This window comes from Osmerus mordax, chromosome 11 (assembly GCF_038355195.1).
Source record: "Osmerus mordax isolate fOsmMor3 chromosome 11, fOsmMor3.pri, whole genome shotgun sequence".
NCBI classification, from domain to species: Eukaryota; Metazoa; Chordata; class Actinopteri; order Osmeriformes; family Osmeridae; genus Osmerus; species Osmerus mordax.
Genome location: NC_090060.1, coordinates 15696719 through 15719003, shown reverse-complemented (window position 1 = coordinate 15719003; position 22285 = coordinate 15696719). Strand labels below are relative to the sequence as shown.

Below are 22285 nucleotides of genomic sequence, written 5' to 3'. Positions count from 1 at the left end.
GGGCTGACAAATAAATCATAGATAGGCTACGTAACATTAAGGCCAGCCTACAAACTGTTTACATACCGTGACTTCCAAACGTTCCTAAAGTGGGCTTGCACGAACTGCATCTCAGCAAAAGGGAACTCAACAGGGCGTGTCCGTGAGAAAGTTTACTGAAGAGGATTTCCTCTCCCTCTTTGACGGGATTCCTTCCTCAAGAGAGTATCTGACAGACAGCCATTCCTGAAGAATTATACAAAGGACATGGAATGACCTAAAATAGCGATCCAGTCACACTTTGACTCTTGTCTTGAACAGATGTCTAAGTTTTCATTCCCTTTAATGTATTACGAATAATTCAGTACATTCGAAATATAAATAGGCCTACAGATTGGGACCGTCCGGTGAGAGTTTTGTGATTGGTGTTCTGTCAGTCTATAATTTATTAATTTACTTTAAATTCTCAATGTAGATTATTTAACAGAAATACCCAGTGTTTGATAGTAAAATGTATTATTAACCGTCCCCGAGTATAGAACAATTTATGTGGGAGAGGTAAGGGAATCCCTCCATCGTCATCACCAAGGCTACAGTACTAAACAAAAACACCGCTCCATATATGGGCACCTACGTCAGCGGAACCCCAAGGCGGGACTTACTAGCGCTTCTCATTCATAAGACAAGATTCGCTATTCTACAGTGAGAAACTATAACATTGCCAGGTTTACAAACAGCGGACTTGTTTCGGACATGGATATATGATCGTAAATTTGACAAACGGATAAAGCGTTAGCTTTGCGGATATAACGTTGGACCAATGAGTTTGTAACAATCTGGAACGTAAGAATACTTTCCCTCAGAAGGGAACTGGACTGCCTTAATGCAACTTTTTTGGAAAGAGACCAAGAGCATCTTTTCGGAGCACAACAAGAAATCCAATAACGGTAAACACATTTTCTTCGTGTGTATGCGTATTTAATGCATAGTTAGGACATATATGCTAAACCGCTGACATGAAAAACGTACAACGTAATACATTTGAAATGCTTTCCCAACTAAACCCTTGCAATGCCTTGCATGCGTTAGGTAGAGTATAGAACCAGTTTCAACGACGAACAGCAAACTTTCAACTGCCTCTCCACTTTCCATTGCCTCCCGCCTGTGAACTACCAATACAGGTGACACCACGCTTTTTCCGGGAACTGTAGGTTTCTCGTTCTCTCTCGGCCCCGTTGGGGAGATGTACCAAGGGTTTCCAGGTGACCTTGATACCGGTTCCCCTGGAAGTTCGTCTCCATCTATTGAGTCTCAGTACCTTTCATCAGTGGACTCCTTCGGGAGCCCGCCGACCACCAGTGCCCCACAGGTGAGTCTCACGTGAGCACTGAGAAAACAGCGACAGCGATCCACATCATCCAACCGCATTTAGCCTCTGCATAGTTTGAACTCATACGTAGATTTTACATAAAACGATACTGTATTTTCAGGGGAAAATACACATACTGCATATCAGGTTGCATGTTAACGTAATACAGCAACGTGTCGTTTTCGGTTGATTAACAAATTAGAGTGCAGTGATATTCTATTGCATGTATAGTTTGTATTGCAAAGTGTATTTTGTCTTTCAAGAAACATACAATATATGCAAAAGTGTTATGTAACATCATTGTCTAGAAAGGGAAGCCTGGTCTTGATAACCTCCTCATGTCTCATGAATTATACGAACGATGTGTTGCCAGTGAATGCCACATTTCTGCCGTCCTTGAATGTTCCAGTGGATACTAGAATTCAATTGTAGTAAGGCTTGCCGGCCGGCACACTCTGACTCAGAAAGGTAGCAACGTGGTAGGTTTACAGCACGCCGCGCAACGGATGACAAAGCTTTGGAACTCTCCTACGTACGCACACAAAGCTCCGCCTTTCGTCGTTTTTCTCCACGCTCGCTCTTCTCAGGCCTCGGCGTGACGTAAATGCGTTCTATTTTGGAGTGTTACGTCGCGTTGCTAAGGGGAACACCGGGGGTGTGACGGGGGAGGAGGAAGGAGGAGGGTGAACCCATTCGAGAGTGTTGATTGGTTTAGCTGGATGTTTCAAAGCTACATGTCCTCCTGCCTTTGATATAAATATTAATGAAACTCCGAACTCGCTATGGCATCACTCCCCGCCTCAATTCTAATTAAAGAAGACACCGGAGACAGACTTGAGTTCCTACCTCTATTTTGCTCCACTAAAACGTGGGGTGCAGTTATTTATAGTCACCTGTTGTGTAGCATTGTTGGATATAGTAGCTCTCACTTTATGTCCCTTAATCCATTAATCCAATTGTAAATGCTACTGATTAAGAAACGCATATGGTTTCCATAAGGTATCCTTTTTATACTTGTAGAGAATGTTTGCAGGCAAGCTGAAAATATATTAGACTGCCACCATTAAGTTTGTGTCTTGATATTTTTCAATATATTTATTATTGTTTCTCATGATACAATCCCTATTCAGACATGATAAAATGACCTATCCCATACCAAGGCACATCATTACACAGTTATGGTGTAGTGGAAGCAGCCCTCTGTCTGTAGTGTGTCTGTTAGTTTGTGGAACAGGTTGTTAACCACCGTCTCTCTATGTTCCAGGATTGCGTGTCCACTGGAGGCGGTGTTGGGGGAGTGGGCAGTGGGCCGGGGGGCAGCATTGGAGGAGTGGAGATGCCTGGCTCCTTTGTGCCCACAGTCACAGCCATCACCACCAGCCAGGACCTGCAGTGGATGGTGCAGCCAACGCTCATCTCTTCCCAGGCCTCTGGGCAGAGTGGTACAGGGATCTCCACCATGACCCAGCCTGGGTCCCTGGTCGACCCCTATGACCTGCCTGGAACCAGCTACTCGGTTGGGTCTGGGTTCACTCCCCCTAGGTGCGTCACCCCGGGGTCAGCCCCGGGCCCCGTCCGCCAGTCTAGGACCCGCAGCCGGCGCACAAGGGAAGAGTCTGTGAGTGACGATGGAGATGTTGGTGTGTTTGTAAGTGTGTGTCCAAGTGCGTCTATCTTTGTGTGCGTTTGTTAATCAACATACTTTTTACCACACATGCTGCAAGAGCTCTACATCTAGCATATTTATCCTACATCCAGTATAACACGACACACATAAACATGAAATAAGGAGCTGTATACATTTGGCCACCTTGAGCCAGTTGACTTCCATTACAAGTTTAATATAAAATGACTTATCTGAACCAAATGTTTCCCCCTCGCTCCAGCTGACACCAGAGGAGGAAGAGAAGAGGCGTGTCCGCCGTGAGAGGAACAAGCTAGCTGCTGCCAAGTGTCGGAACCGACGGCGTGAACTCACAGACAGACTGCAGTCGGTGAGCTTGGTCGTTGTAGAGCTGTCAGACTGACTAACATAGTATGCTTGCTGGTTAATAATGACTAGGTGTGAGCAGTAGTAACATGGTGTGTTATTTAAGGCAAACCGTAGTTGTTCTCATGGTGATTATAGTTTTTTGCGATAACCTGCTGTAATTACTGTTTAATCAAACAGTCTTTGTGTAAGGATCCATCTCTACTATTTCTGGCGAGATAAAGATACATCCACAACTCATAATTAGAACACGTGAACACGTTTATGTATGTCACCATGCCACCCTCACACTCTCCCCCCTCTCTCCCCCCTCTCTCCCCCCCCCCTCTTCCCCCCCTCCTTTATTCTCTCAGGAGACCGACATTCTCGAAGAGGAGAAAGCAGAACTGGAGGCAGAGATCTCAGAGTTGCACAAGGAGAAAGAGCGCTTGGAGTTTGTCCTGGTGGCCCACCAGCCCGGCTGTAAGATCCCCTACCAGGAGCAGCAGGCCCCTGCCCCTCAGCTCCCCCCGGCCCCATCCCAGCTCCCTCCCCAGGCTCTACAGCCAGTCTCCATCCTGGGCTTGACTGTGAAGGAGGACACTTTCTACCTGCCTCCAGCCTACTCCTCGCACCCTTCCTCCTCGCAGCCTCAGCAGCAAGTTCAGCCGCAGCCTCAGCAGCAAGTTCAGCCGCAGCTCCAGCAGCCTGGGATGATGCAGGAGGTAGCCTTTTCTAGTTCTTTCTATGGCTCGAGCGAGCCGGCGCCGGGCGGGCCGTGCCTGGTGGCCGGTGACGGTGGTGGTGGTAACCGTGGTGGTGCGGCCGCCGGCAGCTACAACCACTCATACACATCCTCATTTGTGTTCACCTACCCAGAGGGAGCCTGCGGGGTCAGCGCTAACCAGAGGAACAGCAGCAGCGAGCAGTCATCCGATTCTCTGAACTCGCCTTCGCTGCTGGCGCTCTGACTGACCGACACAGACATGCACACACCAGACACACAAACCTACACCAGAGGTTGAGGCAGAACATTTGACAAACACCTTCTTGTCCGTCAGAATGCAAAAATGTCTCTCACAGAACATTGAATTGGCCTATGCATACATGTTGAGACACACAGACAAAACTTGAAATCAGACCAGTGTCAACCATTTTGAATTTAGAGCATCCATATTGACTTGTGGTTCTTATGAAGTCCCAACTATATATTGCCCGAATACAAATTTTAAGTGAATTCAAATTGAGTCACAAAGCCTGGGCTCTGAACGGTCAGTCGATTGATAAAAAAATCCTCTGACTGAATACCCAGATTCATTCACAATGAATATTTTAACGTCTTTTAATGTACGTGTACAGTACATACAGTAAATGGTCACGCTCACCCCGTTATCTCACAAGCAGATTTATCCTCCCCTCGTTCCCCTTGTTGGTCATCCCTCCCTCACTGCCCCTGCTCTCATCTTTCCCATCCTTCTCTTCATGCTGAATGTGATTGTGCAAGCTGAATAAGAGAAGAAGAAAGTCTTGGTTTGGGGTCTTTTTTGGGGGTCTGTTGCTCACCCCTCCCTCCTCATCCCCTCGGCTCCTCCCGCTTCTTCATTGGCTGGGACTTGGAAAGTAGAGCCTGCTCTGTGCAGACCGGGCTATCTCGCTCGAGTCTCTCTCTTTTTCCTGACTTCTCGTGCCAACTCCTCGTCCATCTCCCCATATCTGTTTCTCTCCTCTTTTTTTTATGTGTCCCTCTCTCTGAAGTCTTCGACCCCTGAGAGCCCGAGGACACCCACCAGCCCCTGGGACCTTGACTGAGTGCCAGCCCACCTCACACGCCCCCCCCCCTCCCCCCCCCCCTACAAACGGACGCACCCCCCTACAGAGGAGCCTTGAAGTGTTTCACTGAAAGCAGATCTTTAAAACGAAACCAAGAAGGAACGTCCATCACGCACACATGCACCTACAAATGTTAGGAGAAAATGTTAAACGAAACTAAAAACCACAAATTCAGGGCAGATGCCACTCTGTTCTTTCTCTTCCTGAGCCATTGATGTTAAAAAGTTGGTGGTGAGAGGGAACCTGTAATGTGATGGTGAGTTGAGAATGGAACCAGTGAGGGAGGGAGTAAAGAGGCTATGCTGAGGCAAAGAGACCCAGTGAGAGTTTCTAACTCTCAGGCAGAGAGTGTGGAGAATCCCCTTTTGGGGCCTGACCATGGAGCTCTGAACATTATACCAAGCAAAAAAGAAATCCTGCTCTTGCCAACTGTGTGGATGGGACACCTCTTACTCTTAGCCTGTGTGATACCGATCTCCCAACCGCCAAGCCTCATTGCCCCAGGACCACCCCCATAATCACAACATCGCTTGTAAGTCTATCAATGTCCAGTTACAGCTTGAACAATGTTATAAACACTTCTGTTATCACAAAGTATTTTCCGTTGTTGTTTGGTTATATGTACAGTGTTAGTGTTACCTTTGACAGCTAAAACAAGAAAACCTTGTTGGATTGAAGAAAAAAAAAACTTAAAAGAGGTGAATGTTGGTTTGACCAAGAGCCTTTTTCTTTCAGACCGACAGATCGGTCTGTTAGCTCTGTAGATCATAAGATGTGAACCTAGGTGTTAATCTGAAACACAGAAACATGTTAGGGATGTTCATACTGCCTCTAAGCGTTGGGTCAGGTGGTCTCTTGTGCTCTTCCTAGTATCCTCCCCTTAGAGGACTAGAGGTCTGGGGGGCACGTTTATTGTGAGTGTGTCCACTCAAAGTCACCTGGCCCATTTCTTTCTTTCTTTATTGAGGTTAATATAATGAAAGTGAGCACAATAAAAATTATTTGGAAGACAAGATACAATATGAGATTATGTATTAAGGATGTGTGTTCTCCATTTGCCTGTGAATTTGTTTTAAAATTTGTTTTTCAGAGTGTAATTTGTAATATTGTTTTGGTTACTGCTTTGTCCTCAACTCTTACCCGTACTGTTGTTGCCAAACAAATGTTCATTCATTTGTATTTTTTATATAGGGAATAGCTCCCTGTAACTGTTACTATTGTTATTGCAGTGTAACTAAAATTGTATTATTTTATGTTTTATCTTCTGGTTTGGCAACTTCAGAGGCATGTTGTGCACTATGAAAAATACTTATGTGTCAAAATACATAAAAGCCTATATGCATATATACATTATATAAAGAAAGCGTATGTATAGGCTACGTGTATGTACCATGATTGTAAAGTATGAATGTTTGCAAAATATAAATGGGATATTTTTGACAAAGAAGAATACGAGGTGAGCTTGTTGACGTTTTAAAATTGATATTTTTCTAAAAGAACCATTAACTATAATAAAATACTCCGGCTTTCCCTAAACATGAAGCGCAATCTCATCGCCTGTGCTCATGTGTATTTATATGTTTTATATATAAAGCACATTATCCAGGAATATATCCAACACATGCTTTGTAATGCCGGACGTTTGTATGATGAAATCAATGACGTGGTGCTGTTGCCTTTGCTTTTTACAATGGCCTGTTTTTTGTTTTCTTTCCTGTGAGGTCTGTCCCAGAGTCATTTCCTCCAATGATTTCCTAAATACTCATCAGAGCCAACGTGAGGAATGTGGTATGATGTGATAAATGGACATTAAAGTATCAAGGATTCGAAATGCATAAATTCAATGTTAATTTGAGATTTGTTTTATTTCGGAGTGTGCATTTTCACTCATCAAAGTGCTGTTTGACAAGAACAGGAGGTGTATGCTATAGATTAAAACAAAATTTTGAATAAAACATTCTTAACATTAAGAATATACATGTATATATTTTTATAAATGTATAAGATTTGGATAATGAATTAAAGTTGTATGCACACATCTAAAGAACAGAAGTCAAATGAAATGCAGTTCTCTGTCAGTCAAACTAGGGACAGACCTCATCTGATCTTGTACTTGTACTAATTTGTTTGCTTGAAAAAGCATAATTGACATGTTGATATATATATTAAGTACTGAAGCATAGAGAAATTGTCACATACAAATGAGTTTTGTGGTGCTATTTAAAGGATATTTCTTATGGCGTTTTCACAAAGTATATGGTATCAGCATTGGGGCCATGTCAATGGGACATATTCTGCCTGAACAAATCTGTTAGTTAGACAACAGCAATTACATTTCTTCTCTGTTTGGGGGTATGGATTGTTTTCGAAAAACCATATATGTCATGTAGAAAGAGTCCTGATATCTGGAACATCAACTTAGCACTCTGGAAGTCCCAGAGAAGTTGTTAGCATCCTACACTGAGATGCAGAAACAGTTTTAGACTGAATAGGACTCAGACACGAACAGCCAGGATGGCAGAGGGAGAGATTATGAATATTGACCAAGTGACCCTAATTCTGATGCTTTAATACAATTAATAATTGACTCATTGCTTGTTCAAATGACAAACAAATGTGTGACTAAACAGAACACAGTGCGTGTCAAGTAGGTCTGACGTGCTGTTCTGTTCTCTATCAAAATAGAGAACAGACCAGCACGGATTTTGAAGTATAGTGAAGATATGAAATGCAATACAGATATCCTCTTGGATATACAGTACATGTAGCAGATCATCTGAAGAGCTGGCTCATGCCCAGGCTGAATCTCTCAGCACAACTTTACAGAAACTCTGGATGTTTCCAGTGTGATCATGTGTTTTGCTTACTGAGATTCATTTACACGATCACAGCAAAATTAAGTGTTATTTTGGAGAACTTCAGATGCACTTATTATACGTATACTTTCATGGTTTGTGACATGTTGCTGTTGTGTGGTGACACTTTCGTCTAACAAAAAGCACCATTGATCTCTAATCCTAATGCGTTTCATAAAAAACAAACTATGTCTGTGACAGTAAACCTGTTTATGTAACAAAAAGTTGCACTTCTGTGAGATTTCAAAGTAGAAATAATTTATTAACATGGATTTTTACTTCTGTCGAGACATTCTAAGTTTATAAAGGTCAAGGAGAGAATAGCCTACAGTTTAAAACACCACGTAAAATCCTAAAGGTTTCAACTCAAATTAGGTAATGAAGTTGTTTTGTTAACTTATGCCTTTGGTCAGTGCTTATGTGTGGATACTGTAAATGGCTTACTGTTTTATATCTTTCTTCTCTTCATCAGTTTCTGATTGATTGATTTTCTATCCAATTTAAAACATGATGATGGGTGGCTGTTTTTTCTGGACCAGATGAACCAATGACGTGTCCTACAAGCCATGTTGCTTTACCCTGTTCCTCTATTTTTTCAACTTTTCGACCAGATTAAACAACAATATCTTGTCATTTCGCTGCTTCGGTCCAAATCTTCCTTTCCTTTCTCTGTTTGATTTGATAGCGGGGGGGTTTCGTCTCTGTAGATTTACTGTGTGTAAAGGCTCAGAGGGCAAGCCTTCCCTTCTAAAACAGTAAACTAATTTACAATTTAATGAAGAGAACATGCACTCATTAAACAGCAGCAATTCGTGAACATTGTGATAGTGTGTTTGTGTTTATGCATTATTCTGACGGACCCTATACTTGTGTATACTAGAATATGGGTTCTCCATTTGAACAGATGGCTTTGAAAAAATATCAGTTTGGTTTGTGCTGCACTCTAGCGGCCAACTCCACGTCCCGATTGTTGGCAGGGCTTCCGGTAGAGCCGGATGCAGCTGTCAATAAACATGGCGTCCGTTACAACAGGTCAGTGATTTGGTAGCCCTGATAGCGTGTAAAGTTGCCTTGATTTGGCATTGTTTATCACGATTTATTTTATAACTCATATTTATATACGTATATTCAGGATTCTTGTTTAATGTGTATCCATGCTCAATGGTTTTCAGGCGAAAAATGATAACCGTGTTAGCAGCCAGCGGCTTTTTTCCTCCTACTAGGAAGCTAGCTAGCTGGCTTGCTAACTGTAGCTTTACGATGGACTAGATTCATTTTTCAAAACAATACTAGTAGTAATAGTACTTTGGGCGAATTGCAACAATAGTGCAAATTTATGTTTTGGGAGGATAACATAGTTATGCTAGGTAGCTACATTTGTTAGCGAGGCAGCTACTGGAACATGTTGCTAGCACTAGGTTAGCATCTCTCAAACAAAATGAATGAACGTGCACCGCCACACCATGAATGAGTCTCGATTAAAGTATGATGGAACTCTAGTAAATCTATGACTCAGCTTGGTGGGTGGACGTTCGGGCTTAACGAACACTTAGTCCTATTTACGACGATCTCGTCAACTTTGATGGTCTAGTCAACATTAAAACAACCCACCAGCCGAAGTTAATTGTTCGGGCTGTCGCTCTCAACCGCCCGTGGAATTTCACTCCTGCAGTAAGACTTTCCATCATGGTTTTATAAATATCCCACCCAGCTGGCCGGGTAAAGCATCTGTTGTCTGCCTTCCGCGTGCTGTCTCTGAGGAATAAGGCCTAGCCATGCCATTTTCCTCTGGGCTATGGGTCATTGTATCTGGATGGTATCAGAAAGTTAAGTTTCAACTGTGCTGTACTGTGTTTTCTTGTATTAACAGCCACCTCAGAATGGATCCAGTTTTTTATAGATGCTGGTATCCCGGCTGGCCTGGCTGTTAACTATGCAGTGTCTTTTGTGGACAACAGGTAATGTATAGCACCAAGTTAAATACACTACATGTAGGACCTTTTACGGAACACATCCAGTGTTAGACATACGTCTTAAGGTTCTCGAACAGGGGAATATTGATCCTCCCCTCTTACCTGCAGGATCCAGAAAAACATGCTGATGGACCTGAGTAAGGAGATCATGATGGACCTCGGAATCACAGTCATCGGTGACATCATCGCCATCCTTAAACATGCCAAACAAGTCTACAGACAGGTGAGTTCTGACAGGGGATGTAATGCTGCAGGTCACCTCGCACGCTCTGATTTCACTTGCAGGACTTTATTAAAACGCGTTGGCGCCTTAAAGGCCTGACAGCAGCAGCTCTAAAACGACCTCAAATCTTCTTCTCTTGTAATCTCAAGGATATGTGCAAGATGGCCACCGAGGCAATCACCTCAGGACAGACCAGTGTTAAGGCCGAACTCCGAAGAACTGCCAATACCCGTGAGCATTAACTACTGCCGACTCGACGTTAAATCTAAAACTATATGTCCATATAGAAACTATGAGTGCCATTAGAATGAGGTTGTATTTCCCCGTCCCAACTTGGCCTTTCCATCACTCTTCTCAGCTGCCACACGGATGATTGCCAACGCCTTGAGCCGAGAATCCCCGCCTGGCACTCCAGCCCGTCGTCCTGACAACCGCCTCTCCGTGACGGTGTCCAACAAACAGGCCAGCAAGAGTAGCAAAGCAGGTAGTTACCCTGGTCATCTGCCTTGCTCACCCCCCTCTCTCTGTCTCCTCCCCCCTGTCTAACCCTTCCTCTTCTGACCCTGTCTCCCTTCCTGACCCCGTCTCCTCTTCTGACCCCGTCTCCCCTCCTGACCCCGTCTCCTCTTCTGACCCCGTCTCCCCTCCTGACCCCGTCTCCCCTCCTGACCCCGTCTCCCCTCCTGACCCCGTCTCCCCTCCTGACCCCGTCTCCCCTCCTGACCCCGTCTCCCCTCCTGACCCTGTCTCCTGTCCGTGTGGTCAGTCCTAAGTCGAGCAGCAGACGAAGGAAACGGCGTGCCGGTGGTGAAGCGCCGGCGGGTGACAGCGGAGATGGAAGGCAAGTACATCATCAACATGCCCAAAGGCACCACGGCACGCACACGCCGCATCCTGGCCCAGCAGGACACCAAAGGTAGGCCTTACCCAGTGGCCTGGTCGTCCCCGCCCACTCACCCCAACCATTTCCTGCCCACCTGCTTGCTACTGACACACAACCACTGCCTGCTTGTAACCCCAAACACTGCAACCATACACTGCCTGGAGAATCGGTTAAAACCCAAACTGCAACAAGGCCTGGGGATCTGGCTTTCTTCTCCTGCTGTGGGGAGTCATCCCTCACCCAAACGGTCCGGCGCCCTTCGTTGCTTTTAAAGTTCTGTTTTTAATTCCGTTTTTTTTTTTCTCTCCTCTCTCTGCCACCCAAAGGGATGAAACGGACCTCTGTATTTGAACGGCTCGGAGCAGAGTCCAAGGCAGACACGACCACTAGCAGCAGCAAGGCGAGTCCTTGACATTTAGATATCTGTGTGTGTACATTTGTGTGTCCCCCGGTGGTGAGACTGTTAATGCTCCCTCCACAGGCCACAGGTGTGTGTGTGGACACGTGTGTGTGTGTGTCCCAGTGGTGTGACCATGTGCTCATGCTCCCTCTCTCCACAGGCCACAGGTGTGTGTGTGGACACGTGTGTGTGTGTGTGTCCCAGTGGTGTGACCATGTGCTCATGCTCCCTCACTCCACAGGTGTGTGTGTGTGTCCCAGTGGTGTGACCATGTGCTCATGCTCCCTCTCTCCACAGGCCACAGGTGTGTTTAGCCGTCTAGGCAGAGCGGATGAGGAGGAGGACGAGGAGAAGATCAGCATGGATGAAATGGATGTTGATGCGGAGGAGGATGATAGCGACGGGGAGGGTTCAGTCCTCCAGTACGCTGGTGTTCTAAAGGGCCCCACTCTCTCCCTGAAGAAACCTCCGACCCCCAAACCGGCGCCCACCACGCTTCGACGCCTGGGGGCCAAATTCAAAGTGCCCGTGTGCGAGTCCCCAGCCTCCTCCTCCCCCTCCTCCTCTCCAGACAGCCTCCCCCCTGCCAAGCTCAGTGTGCTCCAGAGACTGGGGAAGCCCCCCAACACACACCCAGGAGAACCTGCCTCCCCTCAGCCCACCGACACCCAGGACAGCCGGGTGACCAGCACCAGACCCAAGGCCCAGGTCCGGCCCTCCCCGGCCAGCCCCAAGGTCAGCAGCAGCTCCAGTGTAGGAGGTGGAGGCGGGGGGGACTGCCTGGGGGCCCAGATGGACGTCGGGTCAGTCAGTGTCTTCAAGAGACTGGGCAGCAAGAAGACCTAAGGCCCCCTCACGTCGTCGGTTAGACTTAGTTTGTAACTGTTTTTATAACTTCTGGTTTTATATCCATCCTTGCATACATGGGGGCACGATGAAAGGGGTCACGTTATTCACCGTTTTTAAGGTTTTCCAGACGGGCACTACAGCCCTGCGTAATTGAGAAGTTGCTGTCAGACTGCAGTTCAGTTTATTGAAGGGAAGTTTGTAGTTACCAGGACTACTGGGCCTCCACTTGTCAAGTGTGAAACACAGAGGAGTCATTATTCAGACAGGATATCCAGACACTCCAGCTGATTTGCAAGAGCGGGCACCTTTCCCTCTCTTCTGTTTTTAAACAGGGTGTCGTAAACCCCACATAACTATTCCTAAATTGTTTTATTGTGAAGTTATAGCGTAATTTTAAGGCATGACATTCACCAAGCCACCAAGATAGTGTTGTGTGTACCTCATATCCCTTCACAGAAGGTTTTAAGCTGCTCCATTCCCCACTCCTACAGGAAGGTGAAATATTGTCGCATGTTGATGACATAGGACAGAGCATATCCAAAGTTGATATAAAAAAGGGTTGTGGGGTTGACCTCAGCGTATCACGTTAGTTCATGTTCGTTCTATAAAGCCAAGCTGTCGACGTGACAATAGGTCAGTTTGTCTGCTAGGACCTCGATGCTGTTTGCCACGGTTCTGCACAGAAAGGTTGTGTTAAGAAAGCTCATGTAATAAATCATTTCTAGGGTTGGAATCATTCCACTGTACGCTAAGATAGATGTGCCTCGCTGAATGCACCACCGCTCTCAGAACAGCAACAGCACAGCCTCAGTAGAAGTTTCTTACAGCTCGTGTAACTGCAGTACGAGATCAAACTCACACACAGAGCACACTGCCTGAGTCCTTCAACCGTACCCCCCTCCCCCACACCTTCCTACAACCTCACGCTTGAGTTAAGATAATCAGTGTTTAGATTTAGTAGGATACACTTACTGTACAGCAATCCCTGCTTTCTGACTATGTATTTCTATGCCTGATAGGAACACTTAAGTCTCTCCCAAGTGTGGAGGTCCCTGGTACAGAACCCCATAGGACCCAGCATCTCGATACGTCCCTTTGAGACTTTGCCTATTTGCCTTTTTTAATATTCAACACAGAACTTTTGCTACACTGTACAGATTTTAAGGAAATGGAAATCATGACAATGGAAAAAACACATTGTGCAGTTTTTGTTGTTGGAAAGAAGCAACAGATTATGGATTCTTGGGGAACATGTACTTCTACGAATAAAAAAACGGAGGAAAGGTTGTGACTCATTTTGCTTCATGCCTGTTATTGAGATGTTCCAGTGTCCTAAACATCTGAGAGTAGATTCCTCATCTCAGATCCAGTAAAGCGTCATAACAAATATTTTTTTAAACGATTTTGAGGAATGGTTAGTGATCTTAATAGTCATCTATCAGTGTGAAACAAAGCTAGAACATGCAGACTACTTAACACAAAGACACTGTACAGATATAAAATACTTTTAATTTTTCCACACAAGGACAACAGGACAAGTCCACCTGCAACAATATGGGAATCACTGTACACAAGGAACCTCTACTCTCTTTAATATTACAGCTATATTTTACATTATACAAGTCCATTCTCACAGACTGATTTATATAAATAAGGAGACATCTTCACTTTAAGTGTTGAAGATGCACAGCTACCTTGGTCTGGTGCTAAGCACTGTGTACAAAGGAAAACGTTCAGCTGTCGAAAGTGTTGAGTTGGCAAACGGCGATCAGATAAGAATTCTCAAATAGTAACAACGGTTGTCTCTGTGTGCTCGATGACTACGGCTCTCAGAATGTTCGGATCAGTGGCATCATCTCAGAATTGTTAAATTCCATTGGAATGTGGAACACTGTCTAGGTTAGGAATGTTAAACAAATACTATTCCTGTCCAGACTAGGGGAAAAAACACCACTCTTGGCCACAACTACTTATCTGCTCATCACACCTGTAAAAGTGTAATAAAATGAATGGCAATTCAGTTCAGAAAATGTAGTCTTCCAGCTCCTGGCGGTGTCTTTCATAGGAGAAAAAAAAAAACTTGTTCTTGATTGTTCATTCCAATCAAGCATGTTGCAGTTTATCAAAGAATCTGATTAACCAATCCCTGTGTAAAATACACACCACAGGATCACCTAGTTAAAACTGTACAACAGTTTCAACTGTTTGAACAAAGTACAACATATGAGAAACATTGATTTGATGTGTTGGACAGCCATGAGATTTGATCACCTGATCTGTGCAGGGGGAAGTGACAAGGGGGTGCGCGTCCTCTCACAGCTTCTGTGGTTTCAAAACAGATCTTAGAAACATCAAAGCTTTCCAGTGTTTTCCTGTCGACGTCCGGAACACCCGTGACAGGGCATGCACAGGTTCTCAGATTCCAAAAAATGCCAACTAAAACTCGTTCTCTTATCCTTCCGTCTCTAATCAACAATAAATTTGAGACTTGAAAAAAAAAAAAAAATCTAAGCAGAGTTAGTCAACACCCTCATGTGTCTGGTGGAGCCAAACTCGGGTTTGTGCATGTATGTATGTTTACTGTGCGTTTGTGCATTGTATATGTGTGTGTGTGTGTGTGAGTTGGTATGGGATGCATGCAAAAGCAGCCTTACAGGATTAACAGGGCTGAGGTATCACTGGAGGTCAGGGTTTGGTGATGTGAACTTCACTAGCGTTTCCATTGGTGGTTGTGGTGATGATGTACTGCGTGGGGGCTTGCTGATTGGTTGATTCGAGGTGTTCTGTGTGTCCCTGGGTGGAGCTTTGGGTCTGTTTAGATTCCAGTTCAGCCTGGCCCTCTGAAATCACATAGTGAGTCTACACACACACACACACACACACACAAACACACACACAGGCACAGATCAGGATCAGTTAGATGTCACGCAGGTATAACAAAAAAAGCTTTCTGACACCAGTAAATGAAACACGCATCTTATATACTGTATATGACAACGACATGTCACACGGGATGACACAGCCTTTCCTCGCTCACCGTCTTCACCTGGCCGCTGTTGACTCCGGTGGCCGGGGTGCTGGCCTCAGCGATCACATACTGGGTGTGAGGGAGAGCCATCATCTGGATCTCAGAGGCTGGGGAGAGGACGACGACAAGAGGTCAACACAAGGCCATCTTACATTTAGTCATTTAGCAGACGCTTTTATCCAGAGCGACTTACGGTCAGTACAGGAACATTCCCCTGAGGCAAGTAGGGTGAAGTGCCTTGCCCAAGGACACAACGTCATTTGGCCCGGCCGGGGAATCAAACCGACAACTTTCTGATTAATAGCCCGACTCCCTAACTGCTCAGCCATCTGAGTAACAGGTCTGTAGGAGAGCCTGTATGAGGCTATGCTTTCTGCTGGTCAGCTTTTGTTTATTCCTAACTTACCGCAGTGGGAGTTACTTTAGGGTTGTATTGGTATAGACCTGGAGGGGGGAGAAACTCACGGTAGCCTCGATAATTCCAGTTCCCAGGGATGTACGTGTGCTGTACCGCCCCCTGCTGGGTGGAGGGAGTCTGGAGGGTGTGGCTCTGGGCCAGGGTCACCGGGGTCAGCTGGGCGGGGCTCAGCTCCTGGGACGCCTGCTGGGAGGCGGGGCTTAGGGGCTGACCGGTCACCTAGCGGGGCGGGGGATCAACGGGTTAGCGTGAGTGTCTATAGTGCTCCCTGCTGTTCCTGACATGAACAGAATACCTGAGGTAAATGCTGTTCTGATTCACAGAAAGAGAGAGAGCTGGTGTACCTGGGTGGCTCCTTGACCAGTCCCTGAGGGCTCAGCGACCTGGATGTGCTGCACCTGGATGGAGTGCTGGCTGTAGCCGTGAGGGTCGTGCAGCTGACTCACATCCACCGTGGAGTGCTGGGAGTGAGGCGAAGCCTGCGACACATGAGACAGGGCAGCTCTATCAGGGGTGCAGACCGAGAGAGAGAGAGCGAAAGGGACCGGGTTGGAGCGAAGAGGATGTCAACAAGACGCAGCAGCAGCTCTGGGTCTTACCGGGGCCACCTGGACCACCTGGAGCTGGATGTGCTGGGGCTGGGCCAGGCCCCCTCCGGCCTGGGACACAGGGATGTACTGGATCCTCTGGTAGTCTCCCTGGGCCGTGCGGTAGTCTGTGGTGAGCGTCTGGGACAGCTCTGTCATGGCCTGGGTCAGCAGGTCAGTCGTCTGGGTTAGGGGGGGACACAGACCACTTCACTATCCTGTCATTTACTGCGCAGCCAGAAGCTTAGCACCACAAGCGTCCTAATAAACACGTCGGGTTATCAATCGTGTTTTGGGAATCATTTGTAATAAACTATTCGTGTGGGTGCCCCCTCTCACCACCACGGCCTCTGCGGCGCTCCCGTCGGCGGTGATGACGGCCGGGGCGCTGCTGATGACGGCGGCGGTGAGGGGCGTCTGCATGGCGCTGGCCATCTGGGTGTACTCTGGGTGCTTCTTCCGAATGTGCTGGACCATCTTAGTCTGTCAAGAAACACACAAAAGGTACACAAACATCAAATCTCTCCCGCCTCCCCCCGTCGTCGACCAATGAGGTGTCCTCTAGGCTGCCCACCTTGCTGCTGTACTGCTTGGCGCAGTGTGGGCAGCAGACGGGCGCCGTGGCGATGGTGCCCGTCAGCTGGGTGTGAGTGCTCAGCATGGGGTCGGGTTCCCCGGGGCCGGCTGGGCGGAGCTTGCGGATGCTGGGAGGAAGCTCCGCCCCCGGGTGGTTCTTCAGGATGTGGGCCTTCCTCTTACTGGCGCTCTTGTACACCTGGAGGTACACGTCAACAACAGGAGACACCTGTCTATTAAAACGTCGAAAAGGTACGTTTGTGATTGACTGGGGCTCCATGTGTTGAGCGGCCTGTACAGGGCGTGGGGGCGGCGTGGGGGCGGCGTGGGGGCGGCGTGGGGGCGGCGTGGGGGCGGCGTGGGGGCGGCGTGGGGGCGGCGTGGGGGCGGCGTGGGGGCGGCGTGGGGGATGCGGACCTTGTCGCAGTACTGGCAGAAGTAGTCTCTGTTGGGCTTGATGATGGGCAGGGTGAGCTCCGGAACGTCATCGATGCGCATCTCCGGGTGGCGCTTGGAAAGATGGTTTACCTGCGCACAGGGTCAAAGGTTGAGAATGTACTCTGTCTGTTTGTGTCTGTGTGTGTCTTTCAGTGTGTCTGTCTGTGTGTGTGTGTGTGTTATCAGGTTGATGGAAGAGGCCTGTGACTCACCAGCATCCCTCTGCGTCTGAACCCCATCATGCACACTCGGCACTTGAACATGAAGCTCTCGAAATCGGTGGTGGGCACCTTCAGCTTGAGAGCCTTGGAGCGGTGGACCCGGTCCGCCTTCTTGGCCTCCCGCTCGGGGTTGTGCATGCGCTGCATGTGCTCCCGAAGTTTGTCCTTCCTCTGAGGGGGCCGCGGAGGGGAAGACACGTCAAAAACACAACACGCACGGAGACACACCTCTGCAGCCCGCCGTTCTCTCCGCTGCCTCGGTCGCCCCCCTCACCTTGAACTGCTTGCCACAGGTGGAGCACAGGAAGTCCTTGCGGTCCGAGTGCCGCAGCATGTGCAGGCGCAGCTTGTCGGGCCTGCAGAAGGCCTTGTCGCACTCCGGACACTGGAAGATCTTCTCCGAGTGGAAACAGCGAACGTGCTTCTTCACCTGGAGAGACCCCCCCCCCGCACGTCCGTTCGGTCAGTCGCACAGCGTCAACCAAACAAACCAGCTCAAACCCCTCCATCACACACACACACACACACCCACCCCCACACAACCCCCCCCCCACACAACCCCCCCCCCCACACACACACACACACACACACACCCCCCCTCCCACACACATACACACCCACACCCCCCCTCCCACCCCCTCCTCCCTCCCACACACATACATACACACCCCCCCCCCCCCACCCCCCCCCCCCCCTCCTCCCTCCCACACACACACACACACACACACCCAGAGCCTCCCCCTCCCTCACCTGGATGAAGTCGGTGAAGCTCTTCCGGCAGGAGGGGCAGGTGAAGCAGCCGTTGACGGCGTGGACGCCCACGTGGTCCTTGAGCAGGTCCAGCCGGTCGAAGGTGTTGGTGCAGAAGAGGCAGGAGAAGGTGCGGTGCTCCGAGTGCAGCAGCAGGTGCTCCTCGAAGGCGGCGTCGCTGGCGAAGCTCTTGGAGCACACGTGGCAGGTGAAGGCGTAGGCGTCGCGGGCGTGGACGCGCAGGTGCTGCTCCAGCTTGTCCTTGTCGCGGAAGGCCTTGCCGCAATGGGTGCACTTGAAGGGCCGGAAGGACTTCCTGATGAAGAGGTGCTGGAGCGCGGCATTCTGGGACGGGGGGAGAGAGGGAAGGAGGCCACGTTTAGAACCACGGGGACGACCGGCTACAACCGCGATGCAAACACGGGCGGCGTTCCGTCGAGACAAGAAGCGGCTAGCGCAGATGCAATGGAGGATGGAGGGGGTGGGGGGGGGGGAGACAAGTCCCTCGGATGTCACGGCAACATTTACACCATGAGAATGACACCTTGGTTACGGTTTGACACCCCGCCATCCTCCCCAGCCCCTACCTGGGCATCCATCTTTAAGGGAAGCACGTATTGAGAGAGAGAGATAACATGCTGGTGAAACAAGACTCTAAGGCCTGCAGGACACACAGCATCCAGAACTCCGGAGAAGGTGGAAGCCTCACCCGGATCCTCTTGGCGCGGCGCATGTCCTGGGCCGTGAGGTGGGGGTCCGCTTGGCCGCTGGCAGAGGGGTCCTCCTTCACGGGAAGCAGGAGGTGTGTGGTGGAGGGTGGCGGGTCTGCGTCCGGGACCGCTTCCCCCGCGGGGGGGTCCAGCTGGGCCTCAGCCTCAGACCCCGCCCCGTCGGCCTCCAGCTCCACCACCTTCAGCCCGTTCTGGGCCCCGTCCCTCCTCTGCTCCGACGGAAGCTTCCCAGCCAGACCCAGCATCTCCTACAGCCAGGGACAAATCCATTACAATCAAATGACAATTAGCGATGTGGTCAGAGACGGCTACTAAAACTGACTAATGAGACTCTAAGTAGACAGCAGCCAGACACAGACTGATGAGACTATAAGTAGACAGACTGATGAGACTATAAGCAGACAGACTGATGAGACTATAAGTAGACAGACTGATGAGACTATAAGTAGACAGACTGATGAGACTGTAAGTAGACAGACTGATGAGACTATAAGCAGACAGACTGATGAGACTATAAGTAGACAGACTGATGAGACTATAAGCAGACAGACTGATGAGTCTATAAGCAGAGAGACTGATGAGACTATAAGCAGACAGCCTGATGAGACTATAAGTAGACAGCAGCCAGACAGTCTCTCCATACCGCTGTCTTATCCACACTAGTGTCAACAGGAGGCTCCAGGCGTATGAATTTGGGCGGCCGTCCTGGTCTCCTTCCTGTACCGAACCTCTTCCTGCCTCGGCCTCGGCCACGCCCCCTCGGTTTGCTGACGTAGTCCAGCTTGTCGTCGTGCATGTTGAGATGCTGCTGCAGCTGTTCCGAGCTCACGAAACGCCGGTTGCACTCGTAACACGGCCAGTTCTTCTCCTGCTCCCGTAACACTGCCGGGGGTCAGAGCAGAGCGAGGTCAACACCGAAACATGACCGTCCTCTGTCCTGTAAACCTGAACGTGGCTGAGCAAGGCGTGGTGTTGAGCAGCACAGGACACACACGCACCTTTCCGCTCCTCCTCCGTGACGTCATGAACCTTCTGGTTGACAAACTCTGCGTAGGATGCAGCATACCACACCTGTGGAAACACACAGGAATCACACCATTACAGGTGACGCATCGTATTATGCAAATACTGCATTTGTCTATATCTACTATCCTACATCTAACGTGTTACTTCACATCTCAGTTTGACTGTGTTTTTACTTGTGGCCCCTACCTTCAGTTCCTGTTTGGGCTGGATGTTTTTGATGGTGGTGTAGAAGATCTCAGAGCCGTACTGGTAGGCCACCAGGTTCTGCTCCAGGTGGTTCTCAGCAGGCCTCACAAACATCAGCCAGTTACAGCTGTCCTCGTCCGACAGGTCCACCCACATGTCCTCCGGCTTCTGCTCGTCTTTCTCCGCGTCCAACATGCACAACTGGAAAACCAACAAAGAAGAATAAGACTTGAAAAACCTGAAAAAAGATAGGCCCGCCTCGACTTCAGTGAGTCTGTATTGGGTATTTTTTTCTCCAGACCAGAAAGGGGACTTGCTTTGAGCTGTATGTAGTGGTCCTGTAGTTCGTTCTGTCGCACCAGGGGTCCCTCCACCGGGCCGAACTGGGTGCGCTTTGGGATGCGCCTCTTGGAGAAGACCCCACCCAGGAAGCGATCGATGTAGAGGACCAGGGGGAGGCTGGCGCGTGCCTTGGACACCACGGGCCGGTTGGGGATGGGGTGGAGAGGGCCGTGCTTCTGACACACGGAGGGGTTGGTGTTGTTACACTCTTCACACCCTGAGTGTCGCAGGAGAGAGGGAGAGACGGGGGGAGGAAACATCGGGGAGAGCCGTCGTTAGAGGAGAGAGCAGCAGAAAGATGGCGAGGGTTGGGGTTGGTGACAGACTGATTATTTTGGACCAGGACAAATAGGCAGAGAAGAGAAAGACAGGTATTATTCTCACTCATTACTGTCCAAAAATTAAGCACAGGATCGTTCCAGATGCTAAACGAGTCACTCACAGAGGTTGTGAGGGCTGAAGGCCTGGGGCTGACGAGGCTCCCAGTCGTCCATGTCAGAGTCATCCTCATCATCGTCCTCATCGTCCTCTTCGGAATCCTCCGTGGAGTCTGTGGCCCCCAGAGGGCTGGACGGCTGCTCTTCGATGTCGGCCATGTTGGGGAGGGAGTTTGACACCGACAGCTGCCCCTGCGAAGACAGGAAATGTCGTCAACATCCTGTCAGGTGCAGAGGTCCTGCGCCGGACCCTAGAACGTGAGGATACGCTGGAGTCTGCCTCAGCCTGCTTCCAGTCGGGCTCCTGACCTGCGCAACGGGCTCCAGCAGAGCCTGTGGGGCTTCGGCTACGTTGCTGAGGACATGCAGGTTTGCAGCGTTCATGTTCTGTCCGCTAGGCAGCAAAACAGTCACCTACAACAGTAGGACAACATGGAGAATTTAGATAACCTTGCTCAGGTTGCTGATTTAGGGACTCTAGTATACGTTTTTAAAGAATAAAATCGCTTGCCTGTTGTGTGGTGCCGTCCTGCTGTATGTAGGCCACTTGTGGTTGGTCTGCAAACACTGTCTGAAAGCCAGAAGTACAAAAACAGAATCAGGGCAACAATGGATAGCAAGTGTCCGATGTTAGACTGAAGAAACAGTTCTGTTTAAAAAAAAGCATAAAAATGAAGTATTCCATTCCGTGTTGCCTGGTCCTGCTGTGCTCCCTGTTCCTCACCTGTGAGCCATCTGTAGGATGGATGTACACCAGCGTGTGTTCAGCAGACTCCACTGACGTGTAGGAGTTCCCATCAGCCGTGTAAACTACCTGCTGCTGCCCTCGATCCTGCTGGTCCTCACTGTACACTATCTGGGCCACAGTGCCACCCTCAAAATGCACCTGCAACCAACACATTGCTCTGCTGAAAACCGTCCACTTAACACACATAACTACATGAAACAGGCATGTACAGATTAGGTTAACAGACTTTTTATGATACTGACGGTTTATGATACTATGAAAGCCAGGTTATCATTCACCTCGAGCATTTAGCTATCACAAATCATTAGACAACCTGACGTGGTATTAATGGAAACCAACCTGAGTGGTGTTGTCTGATTCATTGTTGGATGCCTGACTCCACACTGGGGACGATTCTTCCTTGGTCTCCATGGCAGCACGTAGTCAGGGCCGTTCATGAGCTCTCGTCACCTCCTGTCACCTTGTTG

At 48.7% G+C, this 22285-nt stretch overlaps 3 protein-coding genes across 9 annotated transcripts; 2 read left to right on the top strand and 1 right to left on the bottom strand.

Moving 5' to 3' along the window:
* The first annotated feature begins 696 nt into the window (after positions 1-696).
* fosb (FBJ murine osteosarcoma viral oncogene homolog B) lies at positions 697-7185 on the top strand. 5 transcript variants are annotated; one of them, XM_067246327.1, is made up of 6 exons: positions 697-926; positions 1161-1348; positions 2613-2966; positions 3235-3342; positions 3692-4042; positions 4197-7185. In XM_067246327.1, exons 1-6 carry the CDS (start codon positions 863-865, stop codon positions 4260-4262), a joined length of 1131 nt encoding a protein of 376 aa, XP_067102428.1. In that variant the 5' UTR covers positions 697-862; the 3' UTR covers positions 4263-7185. The 5 variants fall into 5 exon arrangements, with proteins under 5 accessions (XP_067102428.1, XP_067102427.1, XP_067102426.1 ...); XM_067246326.1 differs by having other exon boundaries at positions 2613-2996; positions 5073-7185; XM_067246325.1 differs by having other exon boundaries at positions 2613-2996.
* Positions 7186-8997: 1812 nt separating this feature from the next.
* Positions 8998-13616, top strand: c11h19orf47 (chromosome 11 C19orf47 homolog). Of its 2 annotated transcripts, none has more exons than XM_067246256.1 (8): positions 8998-9034; positions 9873-9960; positions 10084-10198; positions 10348-10429; positions 10557-10682; positions 10965-11114; positions 11408-11481; positions 11779-13616. In XM_067246256.1, exons 1-8 carry the CDS (start codon positions 8998-9000, stop codon positions 12325-12327), a joined length of 1221 nt encoding a protein of 406 aa, XP_067102357.1. In that variant the 3' UTR covers positions 12328-13616. The 2 variants fall into 2 exon arrangements, with proteins under 2 accessions (XP_067102357.1, XP_067102358.1); XM_067246257.1 differs by having other exon boundaries at positions 9016-9034; positions 10965-11039.
* Positions 13617-13819: 203 nt separating this feature from the next.
* On the bottom strand, positions 13820-22285 carry prdm10 (PR domain containing 10). 2 transcript variants are annotated; one of them, XM_067246819.1, is made up of 22 exons: positions 22158-22285; positions 21795-21956; positions 21582-21641; positions 21380-21484; positions 21076-21262; positions 20609-20850; positions 20292-20492; positions 20078-20150; positions 19723-19961; positions 19058-19327; positions 18349-18693; positions 17873-18028; positions 17590-17769; positions 17357-17467; positions 16938-17138; positions 16703-16846; positions 16376-16546; positions 16121-16255; positions 15824-15995; positions 15368-15465; positions 14985-15189; positions 13820-14652 (listed from the first exon to the last, which is right to left on the bottom strand). In XM_067246819.1, exons 1-21 carry the CDS (start codon positions 22227-22229, stop codon positions 15016-15018), a joined length of 3498 nt encoding a protein of 1165 aa, XP_067102920.1. In that variant the 5' UTR covers positions 22230-22285; the 3' UTR covers positions 13820-14652; positions 14985-15015. The 2 variants fall into 2 exon arrangements, with proteins under 2 accessions (XP_067102920.1, XP_067102919.1); XM_067246818.1 differs by having other exon boundaries at positions 13820-15189.